General features: G+C 37.4%; 1 protein-coding gene across 1 annotated transcript in view; it reads left to right on the top strand.

The window, feature by feature from the left end:
- The window catches only part of ZFAND3 (zinc finger, AN1-type domain 3), a 144,866-nt gene that overhangs the window by 108,996 nt on the left and 14,758 nt on the right, over nucleotides 1-21,112 (top strand). The window contains exon 6 of the mRNA XM_010581137.1: nucleotides 13,380-13,550. Coding sequence (XP_010579439.1) covers nucleotides 13,380-13,550 — 171 coding nt within the window. The remainder of the gene's footprint in view (nucleotides 1-13,379; nucleotides 13,551-21,112) is intronic.

Raw genomic sequence — 21,112 nt, 5'->3', positions numbered from 1 at the left:
AGAAATGTGCATCTTTAATATTTTGTATAGTTACATGTGCAGATAGCTCACATTTTATGAGGATATCTGTCCTAGATGGTAGTATTTATATTGGATGAGATTACAGTATCTGTCTCATTGCTCTATGCTTTCTCTAGTTTAAAATTTGAGTCTAGAAGATGGAAATAATTCTTCCACTGCTCAAGTAAAGCAATTAAGCAGGTGCATGGTCCTTTTTGAAGTTTCGGCTTTATTGATATTCTTATACTATAGGCGTGTGCTTGATTGTAGCAGTGTCAGAAATCTAAATGCTTTGAGACTGAACCTGTACAATCAAGAGGACAGCCTTCTAGGAGTTATAGAAAGGGCAGGTTGTGGAAATAGAAGCATACAAATTTTCAGCCAGAGCCAAAACCAAGATATCATTACTTTTGCATGATTTTTTTGTCAATCTCTGTGTTGAGTAAGGACAAAAAGACCTGGTACACCACTAATCTTTTGTTTTTAATTGCTCTTAAGTGTTAAGGTCCTGAGCAAAAAATATACAAAATATTATTGGAGGGGGTTCATAACATTAAAACAACTTTGAGGTATGTTTTTCATTGGTGTTCCAAGGGACTTTTAAGGTGTTCTTTAGTGTTTGACTTCTGGAGGGCATTGTGTTAGAAATCCAACCTTCTTGGAGCTCTCACCAACAGGAAAGTGATGATAGAACAGCCTTCGAGCAGCATAATAAATCACCCAGCCCTGGCAATAATAGTGCCCATTAGGGATGCTCCCCCCACCACCAGTTTCCAGCTGTACTAATAGAACAGCGCATCAAGCAAGGCTGTAAATAAAAGTTATAACTTAATAGGTGGTTGCTGAAGTGGAACGGACAGGAGCTGAGGCATGGAGGCCTTATTACTGCTCATCAGCAATTATAAACAGGATAAAGTGTCTGGGACTTGCACTGATGCAGCAAGAGCTAATAGAGGCTGGGAGATGACACCATACCATGATCAGATGATATATGTTGATGGGTTTTTACTATCTCATTTTATTGCCTATTTCTGTGATGTGTTGTATTATCTGTTCTGTGCTTCCATATCTATCTGGATGGACAGATCGGTTTCCTCTCCTGCTCAAAGGAGCTTTAGGACATATACTCAAGCTTGCTTTTTTGCACAAGCTTGCTTTTTTGCACGTATACTTTGCATTAGTTGCCAGTACTGGTTATCTAAGAGCCTTCTCAAAGTGTGATGATTATTATAGATTAATATGTTCCTAATGGTGAGGATCATAATAGTAGTATGTGTAAACAAATCTAAGGACTTGCTGCAATTGTAGGATTTATTTTCACTATCACCTTGTTCAACTTTACAAAATCACCCTCATTCATTAAAAATAGTGGATATGGTCACCTGAACTATCTTTTCCACTAAATGCATTCCATGCATTTTAGACTAAATGTGTTATGACCAGTGTGGTTGGAGAATATAAAGAGATGGGTTTGGGGTCAATATATCAAAAAGTTTGTTAAAAGTCAGCTATAGCTGTGATGATCCTTGCCTCTGAGTTACAAAAACTTCAGCTGTTCCTGGGAAGGTTTTTAAGAGCTTGTTAGCACACATTAATTGGTAATATTCACAAAAAAGTCTTTCTTGATCTTTTATCTATCACAGTCTAGCACATTTCTGTGCTAGACATCTAAATCATTTCTTTACTAAACCATAGTGAAAGAAAATGCCTTGAAATTTAGCCTGTACTTGCTTTAATCTAAAAAGAAGTTTTGCAAGCATCTTCATAGTTCATACATTAATCACTCATGCTGTTTACTTCTGAAGAGAATTTTCTTCTGAGTAGTGGAAAAAATACAACATTCAGAAATGAAAAGCTGTGCAGCAGCATGACAGCATGTAAGAACAGTGACTCCTATCCTTGTCTATTCAGTACAGCCAGGATAAAATAAATAGATTATTTTTCTATCATCTTATGATATTTGGACAGGAATACCTACATCTGCCTGTGTTAAAGTACACTAAACTGAGATGAATGGAAACTCATCCTTTTCGTAGTCAGTATTTCTTTGAAATTAACTTTCACACTTACTGGTTCCCAGGTGTTTCTTTCCTTTGCATTGTTCGTAAAGTGAGGAAGCTAGATAGTTGAAGTGGCCAAAGGGACAAAAAATGTAATGTGACTGGAGGCCCTATTTCACATGCTATATAGATGAATTAGAAATTCTTACAAACAGTGTTTTGAAGGTGTTTATAAAATGTGCGAGTAATTCCTATTTAGGAATAACTCCTTTTTCTCATCAATCTGTTGAAGTCATTCATGAAAGCATTGCTGGCCTTAAGAAATAAGACAAAATTACTGTTATGGAATAGGATAAATAGATGAATATGCTCATTTACATGTTTATTAATGTTTCCCATTTTAGAATATTGTGTTCCCCGAAACTGTACTAAGATTAATTCTCTGAAGAGCATGTAAGGCAGTCGTATATGATCTCCATGTTACTAATGCATCCTTTCTAAAGACAACAGGAAGACCTCAGTAACAGAGGATTGCTGCTGTCCCATTGTGTGGTATATCAGTGTAGCTTTGCAGTTAGCTACCTTGTGCAGAAAGTGAGATTTGGTGTATGCTAGTGTGAGTGGCAGAAATGCGTACCAATTGAATTAGATTTTGGTTATACAGGGGTGGATAGGTTATGAGAAACAAGCTTTTCCTCCCTTGTGAGGAGGAAAAAACTAGCCAGTACAATAGAATTAAAAAATAATAATCAAAATGTGTATGTAAATGGGGAATAAGGGTCTCTTGGCCTGTATAACCTCCCAGCAGGTGCTGAGACAAACACCACTGTGTAGCCCGTAATACTCCCAACTCTGACATCTGACCATGTTGTCAGTTCATTCAGAGTCTAAGTTTTCAAGTCCAGCATCCTAACAGATAATGTTTTCCAGGTACTTAAAACTGTTACTTCTACTACCTTTATTTATCCTCTTAAATCACCCAAATTCATCTTTTATCCTTTGTGCTGTTTGGATGTGTCCTTGAACCTTCCTTTTTCATTCTTACTTCACCAAATAACCTGTTTAAGACTTTTTTTGATTACTTGTAATTCCATTCCTCAGCTTTCACTTGTCTTTATCTCTTTTTGCTGCTCTTGATTCAAATTTTTCATCTGTTTTCATTTCCATATTGTGAATCCCATTATGAAAAAGACCACATTCAAAGTAGAACAACTTTGAGGAAAAGGTGCTTAAGTCAAGAGGACAGGATGATCTTTTGAGAGGAGTTCACATCGAATTGTAAACCAGTAGGAATTATTTCAAAAGTCAAATTAAAGGTAATACCAGATGACAGGAGAATAGTAAACACTGTCTCTGGATTAGCTATGTTAGAAAGAGTATAGCCGGCAGATTGAGGGAAAAGATTTTTTTTTTTTTTTTTTTTTTTTTTTTTGCCTCTACTTGGCACTGGAACAGGTACCCACAGAGGCTGTGAAATCTTAGTCCTTGAAAATTTTTGAACATGGACTGGACCAGGCCCTAAGCAACCTGATCCAGCTTTGATGTTTACTCTGCATCAAGCAGGAGGCTGGACCAGGTGACCCCCAGAAATCCCTTCCAACCTAATTTTTTCAGTGATGCTAACAGAAAACAAATATGATCTGAGGGATTAAAGGTATTTAGTCTAACCTCAATAGCATTCATAGCAACTAATGAGAGCTGAGGCAGGTAGGCTCTAGAAGTACAGGTGAGCATTTAGTGCCTCAGGCATTGTAGAGAAGAGCCAGGAGAGAGACTTTTGGAAAGGTGGGAGAGTTGGGATGGTCAATGCAAAGCAAAGAGCTGGGAGAACAGTCCTTGCAGTAGGGCTCTCAGTGGCCATGAGCAGGATAAGCAAAGTGAGCTTTGGTAAAAAAGATACTCTCCTGTCCTGAAAAAACATGTGCTGCTGCCCTTGTTGCTTTCTCACCACTTTTTCTCTATGGTCTGATAGGTGGTTTTCAGTCTAGTTGGTGAAATTCTTGCCAAATGCAAAATTGCATGTTTTTAAGATTATTATCTTTCAAAATTCAGATATGACCACATCTTTGTATTAAAGTCTTAGGGAACTATGATTAGTCCTTGAATTTGTTGAAACAGAAGAGTAAATATATTATTCTTTATATATATTTTGATTAAAATTAAACAACTTTACGTTGAATATTTTTTTTAGTGGTTTCATGCCATGTTTAGTTTTCAGAACTATCAGAATCTCTGTGATGAGTTAACTGACTTTTGACAGTAGGTACATAGTTATTATTAGAGAATATACATCTATTAAGCTTACTTGGCATTACGCTCCCAACAGCTCTAAATTCCTTGTTTAATTACCAGCACCCACCCACACACTGCTAGAAACCTATTCCCAAATAACAAAATTGCAGCTCATAGTTTTACACAAACTGCATTTCCATTAATTTGAAGGGCAAAGAAATCAGGCTTACATGTCTTGCATTTCCTATCTACAACCCTGTCCTAAAACCTAATAAAAATAGATATTGGAACAGGATTGGGGAAGCTTAAGAGTTTGCTTTAATTTCGATTTGGCTTGCCCAATAGCAAGACAATATGGAGAAAGTTGGAAAGAATAGCTGAGATCATTAAGTTCAAAATCTGTGAGGAAGTCTGCTCTCGTCAGCCTGAAGAATTGAACTGATTTTACCTCAGTGTGTTGCAGTCAGCACCTTGATCTGATCTGTACAGATCAGACAACTTTCCTACTGATATGCTTTAGCAAATGAGACATAGCTTTTTATTGTTTTAAATTTGTTATTTTATTGCACTGGAGGGTTTGTTGTTGTTGGGGTTTTGGGGTTTTTTTTTGTTTTTTTTAAACAAGTTCAGCATTAAATAACTAGTCTGAAATACATTTAAAAACATATAGCCACTTATAGTTGTCTTTCCCCCCCCCCCCCCACTATCTTAAATTACAACACATGTAACATGCAGGGGGCTAATCTATGATCCTCTTACTGCTGTACTTTCTGATGCAAGGGCAGTGCCCCAAAGGTTTCATCTGACTTGAAGGCCTCTATTCTGACTAATGATTTCAGTGAGCATCAGACAGCTTTTAAGTACAAGTTTTCACTGTTTTCCATTTAGATATTAATTTTCATAAGGTCCTTAAAAATACATGGAAGTAATTTTAGAGTCTCTTGGAAGTGTGCTTAAGCCTGTTGAGTATACACAGGAGAAAGTGTATCTTCCTACGAAGTGAGGGTTTTATAAATATTTGTATGTTCACTGAATGGTCATGCAAACAAGTAACCTCTTTTTCCTATTCCTGTTCCAAATTATTTTCCATAACATAAATTTCAGGGAATAACTAACGAGACCAACATCTTGGGGCAAAAGAGGATTGAAAAAGAGCTGGATGTAAGATAAAAGACAGTGCATGTACTGTTGCATCCTCTGAGTTTCATTGATCTGTTCTACCTCTCCCTTTGTGTAGATGTGGTCTTTGGTTCAGGTTAGTGTAGATGCTCCCCAAATATCTCCTTTCAAAACAGTAAGAACTGCCTAGTAAACCAGTCTGACTTCTGATGTATTGTAGACAGCAATTGGGTATACAGAAATTGTCTTCTATGCCAGGGCTGGTTGTTTTTTTCCCCTGCAAAAATTGCTAGAAAAAGTAACACAATCAAAATATAAACTGATTTTAAGCTTTATTTAAAATAACTGAATCAAACCCAAGTGTATTTTGAAGATAGATTAGCTGTACATTTCAGAACCTACTCTTACTGCGTTCAGTAAAATTTTTATCAAAATAGAAGAGCTCTTAGGTTTTTTCCTTAACATTAGTCAGTTACAGTCCTTGGAATTATAGTCTCTTATCGCAAGATTTCTGTTGCTAATGGCATCACTGAGGTTCTGCAGTTAATGACAATTAATAATTTTGAAAGATTTTTGAAAATATATGTATTTTTTCACTGCTAGCAGGCAGGAGTTCTTTACAATTCCTCTTCTGAATCTGTGTCTTAGCCTTGGAAAACCCTCATTACACCAGTGGGGGGGAGGGTGTACTAAGAAAAACTCAAGTGTATGAATGCAAAATAACAGAAGAAGTAGATTCTATATAGAACTGGGTTTAGGCTATTAGTTTGAAGAATTACCTTCCTGAATACTGTATACCATCTGATTGATGAGGACATAACTGGAATATACTACTAGGATTTTGAAGCAGAGCAGCACCACTTATTCACTCTTGAGCCGACTAGCAAATATGCAATATTTATAGCATTATCTATTCTTGTTAATCTAATATTAGAGAATTTCACAAAGCATAAGAGGGCTCTCATTAAAGTCAGCAAAAACAAAAATATGATATTGCTGAATGCTTTTGAATTCCCATTTTATCAGAACCAGTGTAACTTTATTTGTATGTGTTTGCACATCCATATTCACATATGTAAATATACATATTTTAATACTAGTAAGCAGTCTTCAGGTGCTGTGGAGTGACCAGAATGTTTATGATTTGCCTTCATAACTTTTTCATCATGCGTATTCCCATGTTACAGCTTTTTTCTTCTTTCTTGTGTTTCAGTTCTTCCATTTAGCTATCTGTATTTGTGCGTTATTCCTTCACTTGATAATCCTGTTCTGATTGTTCAGGCCACTTATGATATCATTTGTTCTCCAACTTTAACTGTCACCAGAATCTGCCTTTGTCCCTCTCCCAACCTTAACCCTATGCTGCTAAAATACGTAATTTAATAATGAGAAAATAAGTTCAAATTGACACCTGTAAAATATTTTTTTTTTAAATAGTGAGTTTAGTGTTGTGGTCTTTTTTCTCTTCTAGCCTTTTCCAGGTTCGTTCTTTATAATAATCTGAATATATGAAGGGCTTGAGATGCTGTTCGTCAGCTATTAAAAAAAAAAAAAAAAACAAAAAAGAAAAACACCACCCAAACCAGCTTCCCTTAACATCCTTAGAATAGAATCAAACTTCTATACTGCATAAATTGCCCCCAGTAATCAAGACGACAGGAATTCAGTCTCATGCCTGCACACACTAGCAGTCGCTATCTGTGTATGATTTTACTGTCAGCAGCTGTTTTGAAACCCATTCTTCAGCTGTTTACCCTTGTAGCAGGAGATGGACAGCAAGCACCAGGCCAAGTCCTCAGCAGGACTGTCCAGCCTGTTGTCTCTTCACAAACTCATCTGTTGTAGGCTCTGGAGATTTACAGGCTTGGCCCATTGGTGTAATTCAGGAAAGGAACCCCATTCACCTAGTTTTCTAAATAAACAAGGCCCTTCTTTCAGTCAGCAGCAACAGGGGTGGCCATTGCTTTAGGAAATGTTTCAACTAATTGAAGTGCCCTAAGTTAATCCATCAAAGGAACTGTACAGTACAGGTGCCTGAATGCATTTAAATATGCACTTGTTTGAATCAATTGGGTATATAAGTAAAAATGTTTGGGAAATAAATGAACATTTCCATTAACTAAAGACATGCTGACATCAGAGAATAAAGAGGGGAGTAATGCAAGAATTTAACTATAAAACAGATGTAGTATAGGAGCCTAAATATGAGATGAAAACTAATTAGCTTTTCACTTAATTTAGAAGTTATGAAATTTATTGACAAGAAGGGATAATAGACATTTTCGCACTTTTTCTAATTATAACTTAGCTAAAATGCATGCAGTAGCCTATGTAGTTGACTTTGTCATACAGTTTTCAACATGCATTTAATTCATCTGGGTTACTAGCACTAGATTAGTCTCTTCTGTTTCATTAGAGATGGTAGTTAATAGCCTCATTAAGTTACACTGCAGCACAGTATGCTTCCTTTTTGACGGGTGATAGTACTGACAATACAGGTTTAGAGGAAAACAAACAAAAATGTGAGAGGTAGGAAGGAATTGGTATATAATTTTTTTTTTTTTTTTCCCCCATCCATGAATGTTAGAATTACAGAATGGCTGAGGGTGGAAGGGGCCTCTGGAGACAGTCTGGTCCAACCTCCTTGCACAAGAACAGGGTCACCTAGAGCAGGCTGGGGGCCATGATGTCAGGTTTTGAGCACCTCTGAGGATGGACACCTCCACATCCCCCCTGGGCAACCTGTGCCAGTGTTGGGTCTCCTCTACAGTAAAAAAAGTGTTTTCTTATGTGTAAGTGGAATGTCACTAGACTTATATGGTTATGTATGGTTATGCTCCCACGTTTTCCTGAAATCATATGCCAGCAGTAATATTTGCATTAATACTCAATTCACACACACACACACACACACACACACACACACACACACACACAAATAAAATTTTAACTAGAGTGCGCTACATTTTGAAGTTTGGTGCTAAGAAACACAAATCAGGTTGACACACGTAAACCACTGGGGGTGGGGGGCAGCTGCCTGGTTTCCTAAGGAAATAAGGCCCCCATAGTTTGTCCCGCAATAATGTCTGAATCTCTTGGATTATTTTAATCAAATTTCACAAAGGTATTAAGGTCTTGAACACTAATCTGACATGCAGGTTTTATGAAAACAGGCAGCTTAATACTTGGAGAGGGTACATGTGTGACACGAGGCAGCACAGTGTCCCTGTCTGAAGTAACCTGTAGCTGTGGCTGGCAGCCCCTCCACTTCAGCGCACGTTGCTTTCTGGAGGGTGGCTGGTGGCCAGGGGACCCACCTTGTGCTTCCAAAGAGGTGTGTGCTTAGGTTTCTGACACAGCTTTGAGATGCAGTCATGATTGTGTGAGAGGACAAGATGTTCGTCCTGATGTAAATATCAGAGTTTCAAAATAACTGTTTCCACAGCATTATACAGCAACAGGGAGGAACTGAGGTGGTCACAGTTGTCAAACTTGGCTCATAAGATGTTAATCTTGAATTTCTGTCTCTTAATTAATAGCCAACAAGCAAATGGGATTTGGAACAACTATGTTAATTTTAGGTTCATTTGAAGTAAAGGAGATGATTTTAAATGATGATTCTGGTAAATGTGATAAGAAAGGTTTATAAAGAGGCAGTTTCATCTAGATTAAGTTTCTAATGCATGGTCAATATGCCAGGGAATTAATCCCTCATCTAAAAATGGAATAATGACGGGGGAAAAAAAAAAACAAACACCCTAGAAACTGGCAACAAGATATTGCTCAAACTTTAGTTAATTCCTGTTGTGTAGTTATTGTCAGTGACTGTGCAAGTTTCTTCATGGACAGAGGTTTTAACAGCTCAAGCTCCTTTTACAATAGTTTCAGAGGAGATGGCAGTGATGTTTGAGGGTTCATTTAATTATTCACTCTTACTGGTGTTTGCACAGGCAGCTGAGATCATAAATGTCAGTCTGTCAGTGTGATGGGTTCTTTATGAAAAGAAAAAAAACCTGAACACCTCAAAAGCTGTCACCAAACCAGAGATTAAACAGGTCATCTCATTCTTGAAGTAAGCAGCAGCAGAGGAGGGCTTCTCTTCCTCTTAATACTCTCTCATCCCTTCCTTCCTTCCGTCTTCCTTCCCTGTTACCTTTTCTCATCCCACATCTCTGCTGGGCTTAGAGCTTCCCACCCTCTCCCCAAAATGCCATTAAAGAGCCATCATGATTGTTAGTGAAGCCATGTGCATACAGCCTGCAAACTTCTCCATGGCAGGAGAGTCAGAGAGTGGGATTCAGCTCTGACAGTCATAACACCATTTATTTGGAAAATTTTGAGGGGAGAACATGAGTAATGAAGACGAGAACAGTGACAGTGAGGAACAAATGTGAGTTTCTGTCCAAGACATAGTAGAATTTTTAAGAACAGTACTTTGCTTGTTGTTCCCAGACAAGCTTCCAGTTTCAGTCTTGCTCAGCTGCATTACTTCATTTTCTCATTTCAAATGGGAGTTTGATATTTGAGTCACCACAATTAGAAGAATCTCCATTATCAGATACAGATTACAAGAATCCTTATTTCTTAAGTCTGAATTTAGGTTGTGATGGGAGATTTTCAATGGCAGTTACTCTGCTGAGCCGTTTCTTTGTAAAATTTTGAGGATGTCTCATCTCTATTGTTTTTCCCCATTTTTACACAAAAGTTTTATGACTTTTGACATCTGCAGGTGAAAGGAAAGCTTTCTTTTCTTTTTTCTCCTCAGACTGGGTATTTGTTGGTTTAGGTGTAATGCTAAAATGCAAGTTGTGTGTGGAAAATGTTTCTTAAAAGCAAAGCAAGAAGTAATTGTTGTTGCACAAACCAAGTCACTGTTGGTCACTGGCTGAAAGAATGCTCTTCTCTGTAGCCATTTTTCATTAATAGTTCACACTGAGAATTTACTCTTGAGTCTAGTTACAGCACTTCACCCTGTTCCTAGGGGTTTTTTTCTGCAATCCAGGTAGTAAAGCTATGCGTGACAATTTCCTTTTGCTATCAGATCTCTGAAGTTTAATGTTGTAATATTCCAGGTGCTGGAAGATTTGTGTCCTGTATTGCTTGTGTCAGTATTGTGGAAGGCAACATGGTCTGGAAGAAATGCATGCAGGGCTGAATCCAAAAGTTCTGATTTCTGATCTGTGCTTTCTCCTTGCTCTTTATACTTGCCCAATGAGAAGATGTAAGCATGTGTACTATTGGTCTGTTTTGTAATGAGTATTAGCTTGGGCTTGCCTGTTCAAGGTGCTGTGCAATCAGTGATCAGATAGCTGGTACTGTCCTTGAGCGTCAGGCCAAGTTTACCTCAGTGTTAACGCTGTTTAATTTATGGCAAAAAGATATGCATTGTAAAAGATGAGATACCTAAATTTTCATTTCTATAATCTTAACCAACTTATGTTAATATTCAGTTAGTTATTACCAATTAACAGGAAATGTATAATTAAAGATTTTAGTTACAGGACTACTAGCCTGACTCGGGGTAGATATTTTTCTCATTAAGACATGTGGCTTCATTAACTGATTAGATACTGGTTGACCCATAAACATGAATCCCTTATTTGGACTTTATTATCAGCAGACCAGTATGGTTTCCATTGGCTTAATTCAGAATGCCAAATTTGCTTCTGAGAACTACCAGAATGGCTTACTCTTCCAGAAGCAAAGATGTGTGGGAGGTAGCTATTTCAAAATAGCCATGTATCTGTTTCTCTGAGTAGTGATTAACTACAAATCATGCAGTTCCCCATCTTTGGCAATAAAGTGGGCTGGAACAGGTTTTTACTGAGTCAGCCAGTTTACAGACATAAGCTGCCTGTTGAAGGGTGCACCCTACTACGTTGAAGGCTAGCCTACTCCTCTAGGCACTCTGAAAACAAGTGTCTGTATGACAGGACTGTTGCCTTGGAGTATGAGTCGGGATCTCTGTTCAGAGAGTTGGGCGGCCTGTTCAGAGGATCTTCCTCTTGGATCATCTTCTGCAGAGATTTAAGACAGGACTAGTTGTTCCATAACTGTATTAATGCATTACGCACTCCTTTCTTTTCCTTGTCAAGACTCCTGCACAGCCAAGCATGCAGAGTTGGAGTACATTACGTACTGAATATTAGTTTAGGCCTAATAGATGTATTTTGTAAGGTGTAAGTTGTAATCTATGACACTGATCAAAAAGAAGGCTATATTGAGGCACACATCAGATAAAATTATTGCAGCTTAATAAAAACTTATCACCTGTATACTGTGCAGAAAGCAGTTCACTTTTGTATGAAATGTGAGATGCAGAGACTTTGTATTTATTGTAAAGCCAGGCACATTTTCAGCATATCTTAAGAGCAGTATGACAGAAATAAAGTAGACCCAAGTGAGGCAAGTTGTGTATTTGTAATGGCTGTAATGTTGGAGTCCAACAAAGGGAGAAACACTGAGACAAGGCCTGAAACATGGGTAAGAAGAGGGTGTTAGTTTATACGGCATGTGAGGAACCAGGGAAAGTTAATAGAGCATACCTGTCGGGAAAGGCTAACAGGTGTTCATAGTCTGACTTCATTAGATATTTGCTCAAGGAAGGTCATGATGTTGATAAGCAGCGGATCAGATAAGATATTGAAATAACAAGGGTATGGACAGTGTTTTAGCCATGGCAGGCAGTTATCTTTTCCTGGCTAATCCAGAACAGTTAACACAAAGTAGACATGTTTTCCATAAGCACAGGACACCATGCAATGGAAACTTAAAATAAAGGTAAAACCATGTTCAATAGGCTATCATCCTGCCAAAAGGATATAGTTCTCTTGTCATTTTTTTGGATTAATGTCCTTTCAAAATGGATTTAACTGAACTAATGCTTTGTTTTTGTCTTGATCACCATCTTGCACTAGAATGCTGACTGACTGCAGTAACGGCTTTCAGCAGTTAGTTTCCTTGCAACACTATTACAGGCAATTTAATTTTTAGTACAGTTTGGATTAAATTTATTTGCAGCTTCTATTAAAAAGAAACACAGAACTGATTCCACTATGCACAGGTCTGGGAAGGGAAAATGTCTTTTCCAGCCTGACCTGACTCAGATTGCAGAGTGGCAGATCTGCTGAAATCCACTACCTCTGACATGCCACAAAAATAAGGCTTGGGCATCCCATGTTCCAGTCAGTAATGTGCATTTCATGTGCTACTGCAAAGCCCTGGTCAGTATACACTCCATTGTAAAAAAACAACAAAAAGACACTACGCTACCTGAAGTAACACTGTCCTGAACTTTAACTTAAGACTTTCCACACACTATTTTCTTTGAAGCTGAAATTTATAAAGTTATTAATGCAAATAGTATTCTGACTAAATTCTTTAAAAATGGCTGAGCACTTTGAATTTATAGCATGCATGTACAGGTTAGGCTTATTCTGTTTGGGTTTGTATTGTTGGTGTATACTAATTTAGATTTAAATTGTTATCCATGTAGAAAGTGAGGGAAGCTTGGTATGGTGCTTTCATGTACCGCCTTCAGTCATAAGAGATAAATTTACACGCTGTGCCTTAAAAATCTCCCTCCTGCCCAGGGAGGAAATAGCTTGAACGTGCGTTCAGCTGGTTTTTGTCAGCAGCCTACTTCAGTTAGTTTGTGCAGGGAGAATGAAGAAGGTGCACAGGAGAAACTAAATGAGATGACAGATGAAGCCTGCAATTGTTTAGGATGGTATGTACTCTACGTGTATATCTATATGACCCAGCCATGGCTGGAAGGAAGCTAATCAGTTCATTTTATATTCAGTATTGCCAGCAGGAGGGGTTCTTCTAGGGAACAAAGATAATTTGTCCTTTACTTGATGCTCATTTTGATTGTTAAGAAAATGTGTATATGCAATAGAATGGGAAGTATCATGCTGCTTGGTAGTGACCCCATCTGAAAGCAATATACCTTCAATCTGCCCAAAGGGATGCCTCAGCAACGAAGTTCTAATATTTTTCCTAAAATACTTGTTGTGAATACAACAGATTCACAGTCGGAGAGTGAGGCTTCTCCTGTGAAGCGGCCACGGCTACTGGATGGCAGTAACGACAGGCCTGAAGAAACCAGTCGATCCAAACAGAAGAGTAGACGCCGATGCTTCCAGTGCCAAACAAAACTGGAGCTAGTACAGCAGGAACTGGGATCATGTCGTTGTGGTGAGTACTGTTTGTCAGTAGTGTCTGGCTTTCCAATGCAGCTGTGCTTAGATCCGTAACACAGGTGGAAATACAGAGAACACTTGCATTTTTTAATCTTTCAAAGATACTTTAAGCAGAAGCTATAGCTTTGACTGGTAGCAAAAAGTTATAATTAGTTCCTGTCTAATTTCCCCTTTAAAACTTCGGCCTTGATGTACTGCCTTGTCTCAAGAGATCTCAAATGTTAATGAATTTAGCTTCCGAAGTCCCTGTAAGGCAGGATAGCATCATACCCACTTGACAGGAGAAGAAACACAAAGAACATCAGTAAATATGCAAAGATGACAAGTTTTTTACAGAGCTTAAAGGAACATAGGTCAGCATCTACGTTACGCATTTTATAATTCCATTATTATTAAAAAGTTAAAACCAAAAAAAACTCTAACTGAAAATGTTTTCATTCTCACAGTTAGCTGCTGGGGGTTAAAACTTGTTGTTCACCATGCACTTAAAATCATCCAACCTGGCTTTTCTGAATTTGATGACACTGTTCAGCTAATTGAATTGAGGATGATAATCTCATGCAGACAGCTAATTTGGGGTTTCATATTACATGCAAATAATCTTTCTGAAGTAATAACTAATGTGACTAGATTCCAGAGGAGATGCTCTCTCCTTCATGGGACAGTGGTGTTCATAACTGGTTTAAATGTGCTCGTCAGACCCAGTGATAATGAACATGGTAGTTTTACCTGCTAATTATTTTTTCATATAATCATATATTGAAAGTTTACACTTGTGCTCTCTGACCATGCTTGTATTGATACATTTGGAGAAGTTTGTTTAGTTACTTCAGTGTGTCTCAGCAGGGGGATAATTTCCAAAGGATTTGCATAGACAATAGGCGCAGTTCATATTGCACCTGTGAAATGTAGAATATTGTATTAAAATATTTCCTGGATGAAGGCATATCCTTCTGAGCAGCAGTGGGGAGAGAAAGGATTGGCTAAGCTAGTTACAAAGGCCCAGTTAATGAATTCTGTATTGAATACCAAATATCAAGTGAAGAGAGGCGATAGAAAGCCACAAGGATTCCATGTTACCCTTTGTTCCTTTCTTCAGCGTCTATCTGTCTTCAGCCTTTAGAGATCACTGTTGTGTTGTGCTCTTTTGGACATGAGACAGGCTTTGTTTCAGATATTGGAGCACTGCCATAGAGCTAACATACGTTATCTGTGAAGCCACCAAACATGAAGTCAAAAGCTGTAATGTTGAAATTCTTGTTACAGAAATCATGTGTCTGGATACTTTCAGTAAGATTTATATCAAACCGAACAAGTGCAGCGCTATCAATGACACAGTTTGTTATGGCTCTTTCTGCTCAGCACGGCAGGAGTTCCTGCTCTTGGTCTGCTGCTGTCACATATCAAATGACTGAGGCTGCTCACAGGTACCTGACTGAAATAGAAGAATCTTCCCTAATATTGGGAGGATGAGAGTTTTACAAGTTGAGGGAGAATTGGAAAAAAGATGACTTAGTGATTATGTGATATCATTAATCTTTCCTGCATTCTGCAAAATTGGAGCTATGTAAGGGCAATGAACTCAAAAGCAACTTCTTAAAAGTCCTTCTGTTGATTAGTAATGTTTTTAAAATTATAAAATAAGACATGCCTTCTTTTTTTTCCTTAAACTGGATGACAAATATATCTAGTTGGTTCCTCTCAAGCTTTCTTGACGTAGTTCCATAATTCAACATTGTCGCAATATAAGCATTACATGAATTATTCTTTAAATTGTTTCTACTGGATATATCCGGCTTTATGGAAATACTTCTGTTAAACTTCATAAAATGTGTTAATAAAAACGTGAATATGAAACAAAAAATTCCGAGTTCCTCAGCAATAAGTGAGGAAATGAAAATTTGCATTCCTACATTACATATTATATCCTGTATAGTTTAAAGGACGTATAATAAACTTTTCTATTCCACACATTTAATGAGAGGAGTGGGAGGCAGGAGTCTACTTCCATGTTTACAACACGGCTGAAAAGACTGGAGATCTTTGGTTTATCTGTGCAGCTATAATACTTCATTAATACTGTATTCAGTACATGTGTTATCTATAATGAAATGCTGTTGTTATGTGAAAGTAGGCATAGCCTGCACTACTTACTTTTGATAGTAATATTAATAAGAAGCAAACAAAATTCTGCCACTGAGCAACATGGATCGTCTCAGCTTCACATCACCTGAACTGCTTTACCAATACTCATCAGCATGTAGCTTTTGTCACTTTCCAAGAAGCTGCCTTAGAAACCATTCTCACTAACTTTGCTCTACTATCTGTAAAATTAGGTTGCTTTAGGTCATGAATGACAAGCCAGATAAAAAACCCTGGGGAGTGAGTGATGGGAAATGGAACAGAGTGAATATGTTAAAAATCTCATTCATTTAAAATGTTTTCTAAATCCATATGTGATCAGGTTATCCTTTTTGTCATAATGTGAAGCACAGGTAGTGATGCATGTTTAACTGGAAGTGTTGGAAATATAATCAACTGGTGTAAAGTAAGCATGTATATTCTTTAAAAGTAATGGTCAAGGTAGAACATTGTTTGATCTGGACTTTGGACCACTGCTATTAAACTCATTGGCATCTTAATTCTTAACTGAAGCAATGGGAAAAAAATGTGGGAAAAAACTCAACTTTAAACATTAAAGAAATTCTGATGGTCAGAATCAATAAAAAGGCAGACAGGATCTTTAGAAGGACAAATGCATATGTTTGCATGGATGCAAGGAAAAAGGATTAGCCACATAAATACTACGTTGTTCTAAAGCTGTGTTTAACACTACTGTTAAAATCCAAATTAACTCTTTAAGACTCCACAGAACAGCAATTTTACTGTTTGCTCTTACACATCATCTTGTATTAATGTTAAAAGTATTGGAAATCATCTCCTCTTTTGCTGATGTGTCCTGGCGACTCTTCCGGTGAGATTTTTAGTGAGACATAGTGGAAAGAAAAATCTATACATACTGGACAATGTTTTAATATAGACATACCTGCAGATATTAATCCATCATAACTGGGACTTGTCCAATGGGACACAACTTTTTTAAAAAGGGACAGAGAAAGTGGGCTGCTGCTTTACACCTAAGTAAGGCTTTATACCAAATTCTGAGATCTTTGGGAAACTGCTGCATTGGCTCTACTGTCTCCTCTAAGACCTACCCAGAGAAAGGTGATGCTGCTGAGCTTGTTCCCTTGACACTACATGGAATTTTAGATGGATGTGACAGTGCTGCAGGGCTTTGCCCTGAAGAAAAACAATTCACTACTGAGAAGGGAGTTCCAGTAAGGGTTCTTCAAATTCAAACACAACATTTTTCAGCTGTAGGAAGATTTGTTTATTTTCATACACACATACTCTCAAGATCTTTTTTCATTCTGTTTCCGTTCTGTACAAGTTATTAACTGCTGACAAGAAATTCGCATCTCATAAATAATGCTTAAGAACCATTGCTATATAAATTGAATGTGTTATGAATTGTGATGGGCCTTTTTGTAGTGTTCTGTGCCTGGAGCAGGAAGAACAGAGGATGTCATTTTCATTAATTTCTAATGAGGTGCCAATTAAAGGCAAGGAAGGAACTCAGAAGGGAAGAGTCACAGAGCTCCCCTGAATCCTGTACCCTGGGGCTGTCAAACGAGCGCGCTGCCAAGCCTCCTCTGAAAGTTCCAGTAAATTACAAACTCATCCAGAGCACACACAGACAAATTCGGCTTCCCTTTGATCTTCAAAAGAGCAATTTGTAAGACGAGTTCTGAGCCTTTTCACAGAGCGAACTGGGGGAAGTGATAGGAGTTGTTAATTGCTGATGCACTTCACAAGCTTCAGTGAGAAAGAGAAGTTTTAAAATGCATTCTCATTTTGTGCCTCTCTGACTGGATAACCTTTAAATCAACACTACTTGAACAAAACCAGCTTCCTGTGAAACATTTCTAGATGACAGTTACACTAGGCATGTTTTCCAGACAGCAATGTTCTCTAGATTTGGGTGGGCCTTTAATACTTTAGAGTCTTATGATGGATAATGATTGTATTGAAATAATGTATTTATTTAATATTAGGTTTAGTAAGCAGTTAAATCATCAGGAATTACAGGAATCGTTTTCTTCAAGTTACATTCTATTGTAGCATTTCTGCTGGAAGTGTAAGCAGTCCGAAATCAATCGCCAATGATCCTTGATCTGAAAATTAAGTTGTCAGTTCAGTGATGTGATATGCAAGTGGTTATCACAAACTTGCTTTAAAACTAGGGGCAGCAAATTTGTGAGTGAAAGTAGCTATATAACACAGAGTTCTGGAAATGTATTTTGGAAAAAGGCAGTTTGATTATTTGCAAATTACACTACAAATATATGGGTCTTGTCTTAATTACTTGACTAGAGATATATCGCTACTAAATAGAGTTGTGTATGTTTTTAAAAGATACCGAGCTGTAAACTTCTAAGTCATAGAAATTATTTGCACAGAAAGCTTAGCTTAATTTTATGGCAGAGGCTTAGAATTTTACAGCAAAAAGTAGTTCTGGTGTCACTTGCTGCATAAAGCCAACACACAGAAGTCTGCGGTGGTCTTTAGTATTGTTGGAATTGTGCAAGATGTACGAGGATATTCTAGATGATCAGTAAAGGACTTTCACCTCTGTCATGTTAGATCCAGTCCTAGTCAGCAATTAAAGAAGAATTAGTACAGTGTACTAGCTCTTCAGCAGCTTTTGTGTAGAATGGTTTGCTATTTGTAGGCCACATCCTAGCGGACACGTCTGCAGCTCAGGCTCCACCTAGCCAGAACTCTGGGGAGTTAATAGGGTGGCCAAGACAATGAGCCCTGGAAAGTAAGCTTGTCTTTAGATTCCAGCTGCAGTGCCTTAGAGAGATGTTGCTGATTTGTTTGTGTAGTTCTCAGATAGGAATCTCAAATTTTTTGTGTTCTTTAGCCAGAGTAGATGCTTAACAGGATGGGAAGATGCTGAAACCTTCTAGTTTGATCAGACTGTATTAAAAAATAACTGCTCAGTTGTGGTGCAATCTGATCAAACAGTTGTTAGCAGTATTTCTTGCCTGTGTGGACAGAAAAGATTTTCTTGGGGTTTTACTGGTCTAGATTGTGTTGTAACAAGTTATAATTTCCCAGAACGTGGACGGACTTGAATGATTACATATTCAGTGCTGCTCTTGATGGAGACTTCAGTAACTACTAACTTCAGGCATGGGTGAAGGCAAAATGCGTTGTTTTGCAATTTTTATTTGTGGGATGTTGGCAAGGATTGGTGTTTGTCTGTTTCTTGATTTGAAGAGATGCACATTCACAAGTGGCCTCTATGGCATTACGACTTTGAGTCAGGAAATGATAGCTTTGCTGGTTAGCCTTGCCTGCCTTGCTGTGCTGAGCGCGTGGAATGAGGGCGTAGCACCTTGTTGGAGCACACCACAGATTGCTCCTTTATAAGGGCATAACTTTCCTTCCTAATTAGTTAGGAACTTTATGTGGGTATAACTTTATAGATCACTGTCCACTGCTCATTGTGGTAGAGATCTAACTACTAAAGTATGTCTCTAGAAAGAGGACACAGATTTTAGTCTTTGCAGTATACAGTGTGCTGGGTGTCTCAGAGATGGTGCTGAATGTGACTTTAATGCAAACTGGATGAATGCCATGTTAAATTTTTATTAGAAGTTAGTGAAATGCCTCATCAAGATGTGATCAAAATGGGTAAGATTGTCTTGATAAAATGGTTTCTAGTTCTAACAAGTTTCACAGCAAGCTGCTTGCTACAGTTTAGCAACATGGAAAATCAACATGTCTGAATAGTTGATAATTCAATTTGTACCTGATAACTTTGTAGCTTGTTTCTTGTAAGGTTAATGCATAAAAACACTTAAGATTATGCATTCTTTGCTTAGATTAGAGGAGGGGACAGGAAGAACAGAAAATTAAGAAAAGAGGCCATAGTAGTACAAGATGTACAAGTTGCATAGCACAGTTGGCTCGGATGACAAATTCATTCATATAGGAAAATGAAAGAAAGATAAAGTAGAAGCTGAACTGTGAAAGAGTATAAAATACAGAGGAAAGCAACAAACTACATATTTCAGTAATCTTAATATTACTTGCCTAGAGGGGAAAAAACATGTAAGTGAATGTTTAACTACATTGAAAACAAACAGAAAAAATAGGGGCAATGGGACAGGCAATTATAAATGCCTATTAAGTAGATGAAAGGAATCACTGACAGAAACAGAGATACTCTGATTATTAAAATAAGAGAAAAAACTTAGTTAAGACAGCTCATCAAAAAACGTTTGTCCAAAAAATGCATGTGAAGTCTTCAGATTAATTTCTATACAGGTATCAGTGCACCACCTTCCTTTGTATGTGGACAGTGATCATGAGGGAAGTTATTCATGGGGAAAAAATTACAAATTTGAGAAAGCATTTGGAAAACAAAGTAGCTCAAAGGAAAGCTGACCTTAAGGTGATGAGGGAATAAACCCATGGGGTACACGTTTATCTTGCACTAGAACAATATTAAAAACAAACTGGCATTATATCTCTTACAAAATATCCTACATCCTAAACCAACTCTTGACTTAAGGCTGGTGCATTCTAAAGATAATTCGGTGCTTGCCAAATTATACATATATATATATACACACACACACACACACAGATATAAATGTTAACAATGGAAAGGACTTTAAAACATTAATGAGTAAATGCAGATTAAAGGATGTCCAACCATCATGAGAAAGCATTATAAACAAGTTGTAAAAAAATCTGTAATCTTGGCAGGGACAGGAACAAAATTTTTAAAAAATATTTGGCAAACTTGCCTTCTAAACAGTTTCAGAAACTTGTCTCGTATTATGTACATATATGCATGAATATATATATACACACACAAACACATAAGCATAGTTAATAAGTACAAAAAAGAGAGTTCTGGTATGTTGCTATGCTTATTTTTCCACATCCCTGTTTTTAATTTAGTTTTATATAAATCTGTAATAATCTAGTGGAATTTTTTTCTTGGGATTATTTAAAAGTGTCTGTTGCTTTATCTCTGTTTTGGTCATCTGCTAATTAGATGGGTAAGAGGAAGAAAAGAACAGACTCATATCAAGCACTGAGCGTTTCTGTTAGCAGTCAGAAATAAAATGTGTCCACACAGAGGGGACTGTACCTTTTCTACAGGTACTGTGGCAGCAAGTCTCACTGTGATTCAATAATAAAACAGGTGGAAAAAAACAGCTGCAGATACTTAACTTGTATAACAGAGCTGCTCGTTCATAAACACAGGAGATGAGGCACTTGTTTGGATTGTGCAAGAATAAATTTGGAATGATTTGATTTACTCAGTTAATTTAGAAATTATCTTCAAAAGGACAGGAAGAAAGAAATAAACTTGAATAGCTAAGCAAAAAAAAGCTCTGACAACTTTATCATCTTTGTACAAAAGTAGTCCAACATGTATTGAAACTAAGGTTTCTCTTAAAACACGGTAAA

This window comes from Haliaeetus leucocephalus, unplaced genomic scaffold, assembly GCF_000737465.1.
Source record: "Haliaeetus leucocephalus isolate CR32 unplaced genomic scaffold, Haliaeetus_leucocephalus-4.0 Scaffold752, whole genome shotgun sequence".
In the NCBI taxonomy this organism is placed as follows: domain Eukaryota; kingdom Metazoa; phylum Chordata; class Aves; order Accipitriformes; family Accipitridae; genus Haliaeetus; species Haliaeetus leucocephalus.
This window is presented reverse-complemented; position numbering and strand designations above follow the sequence as displayed.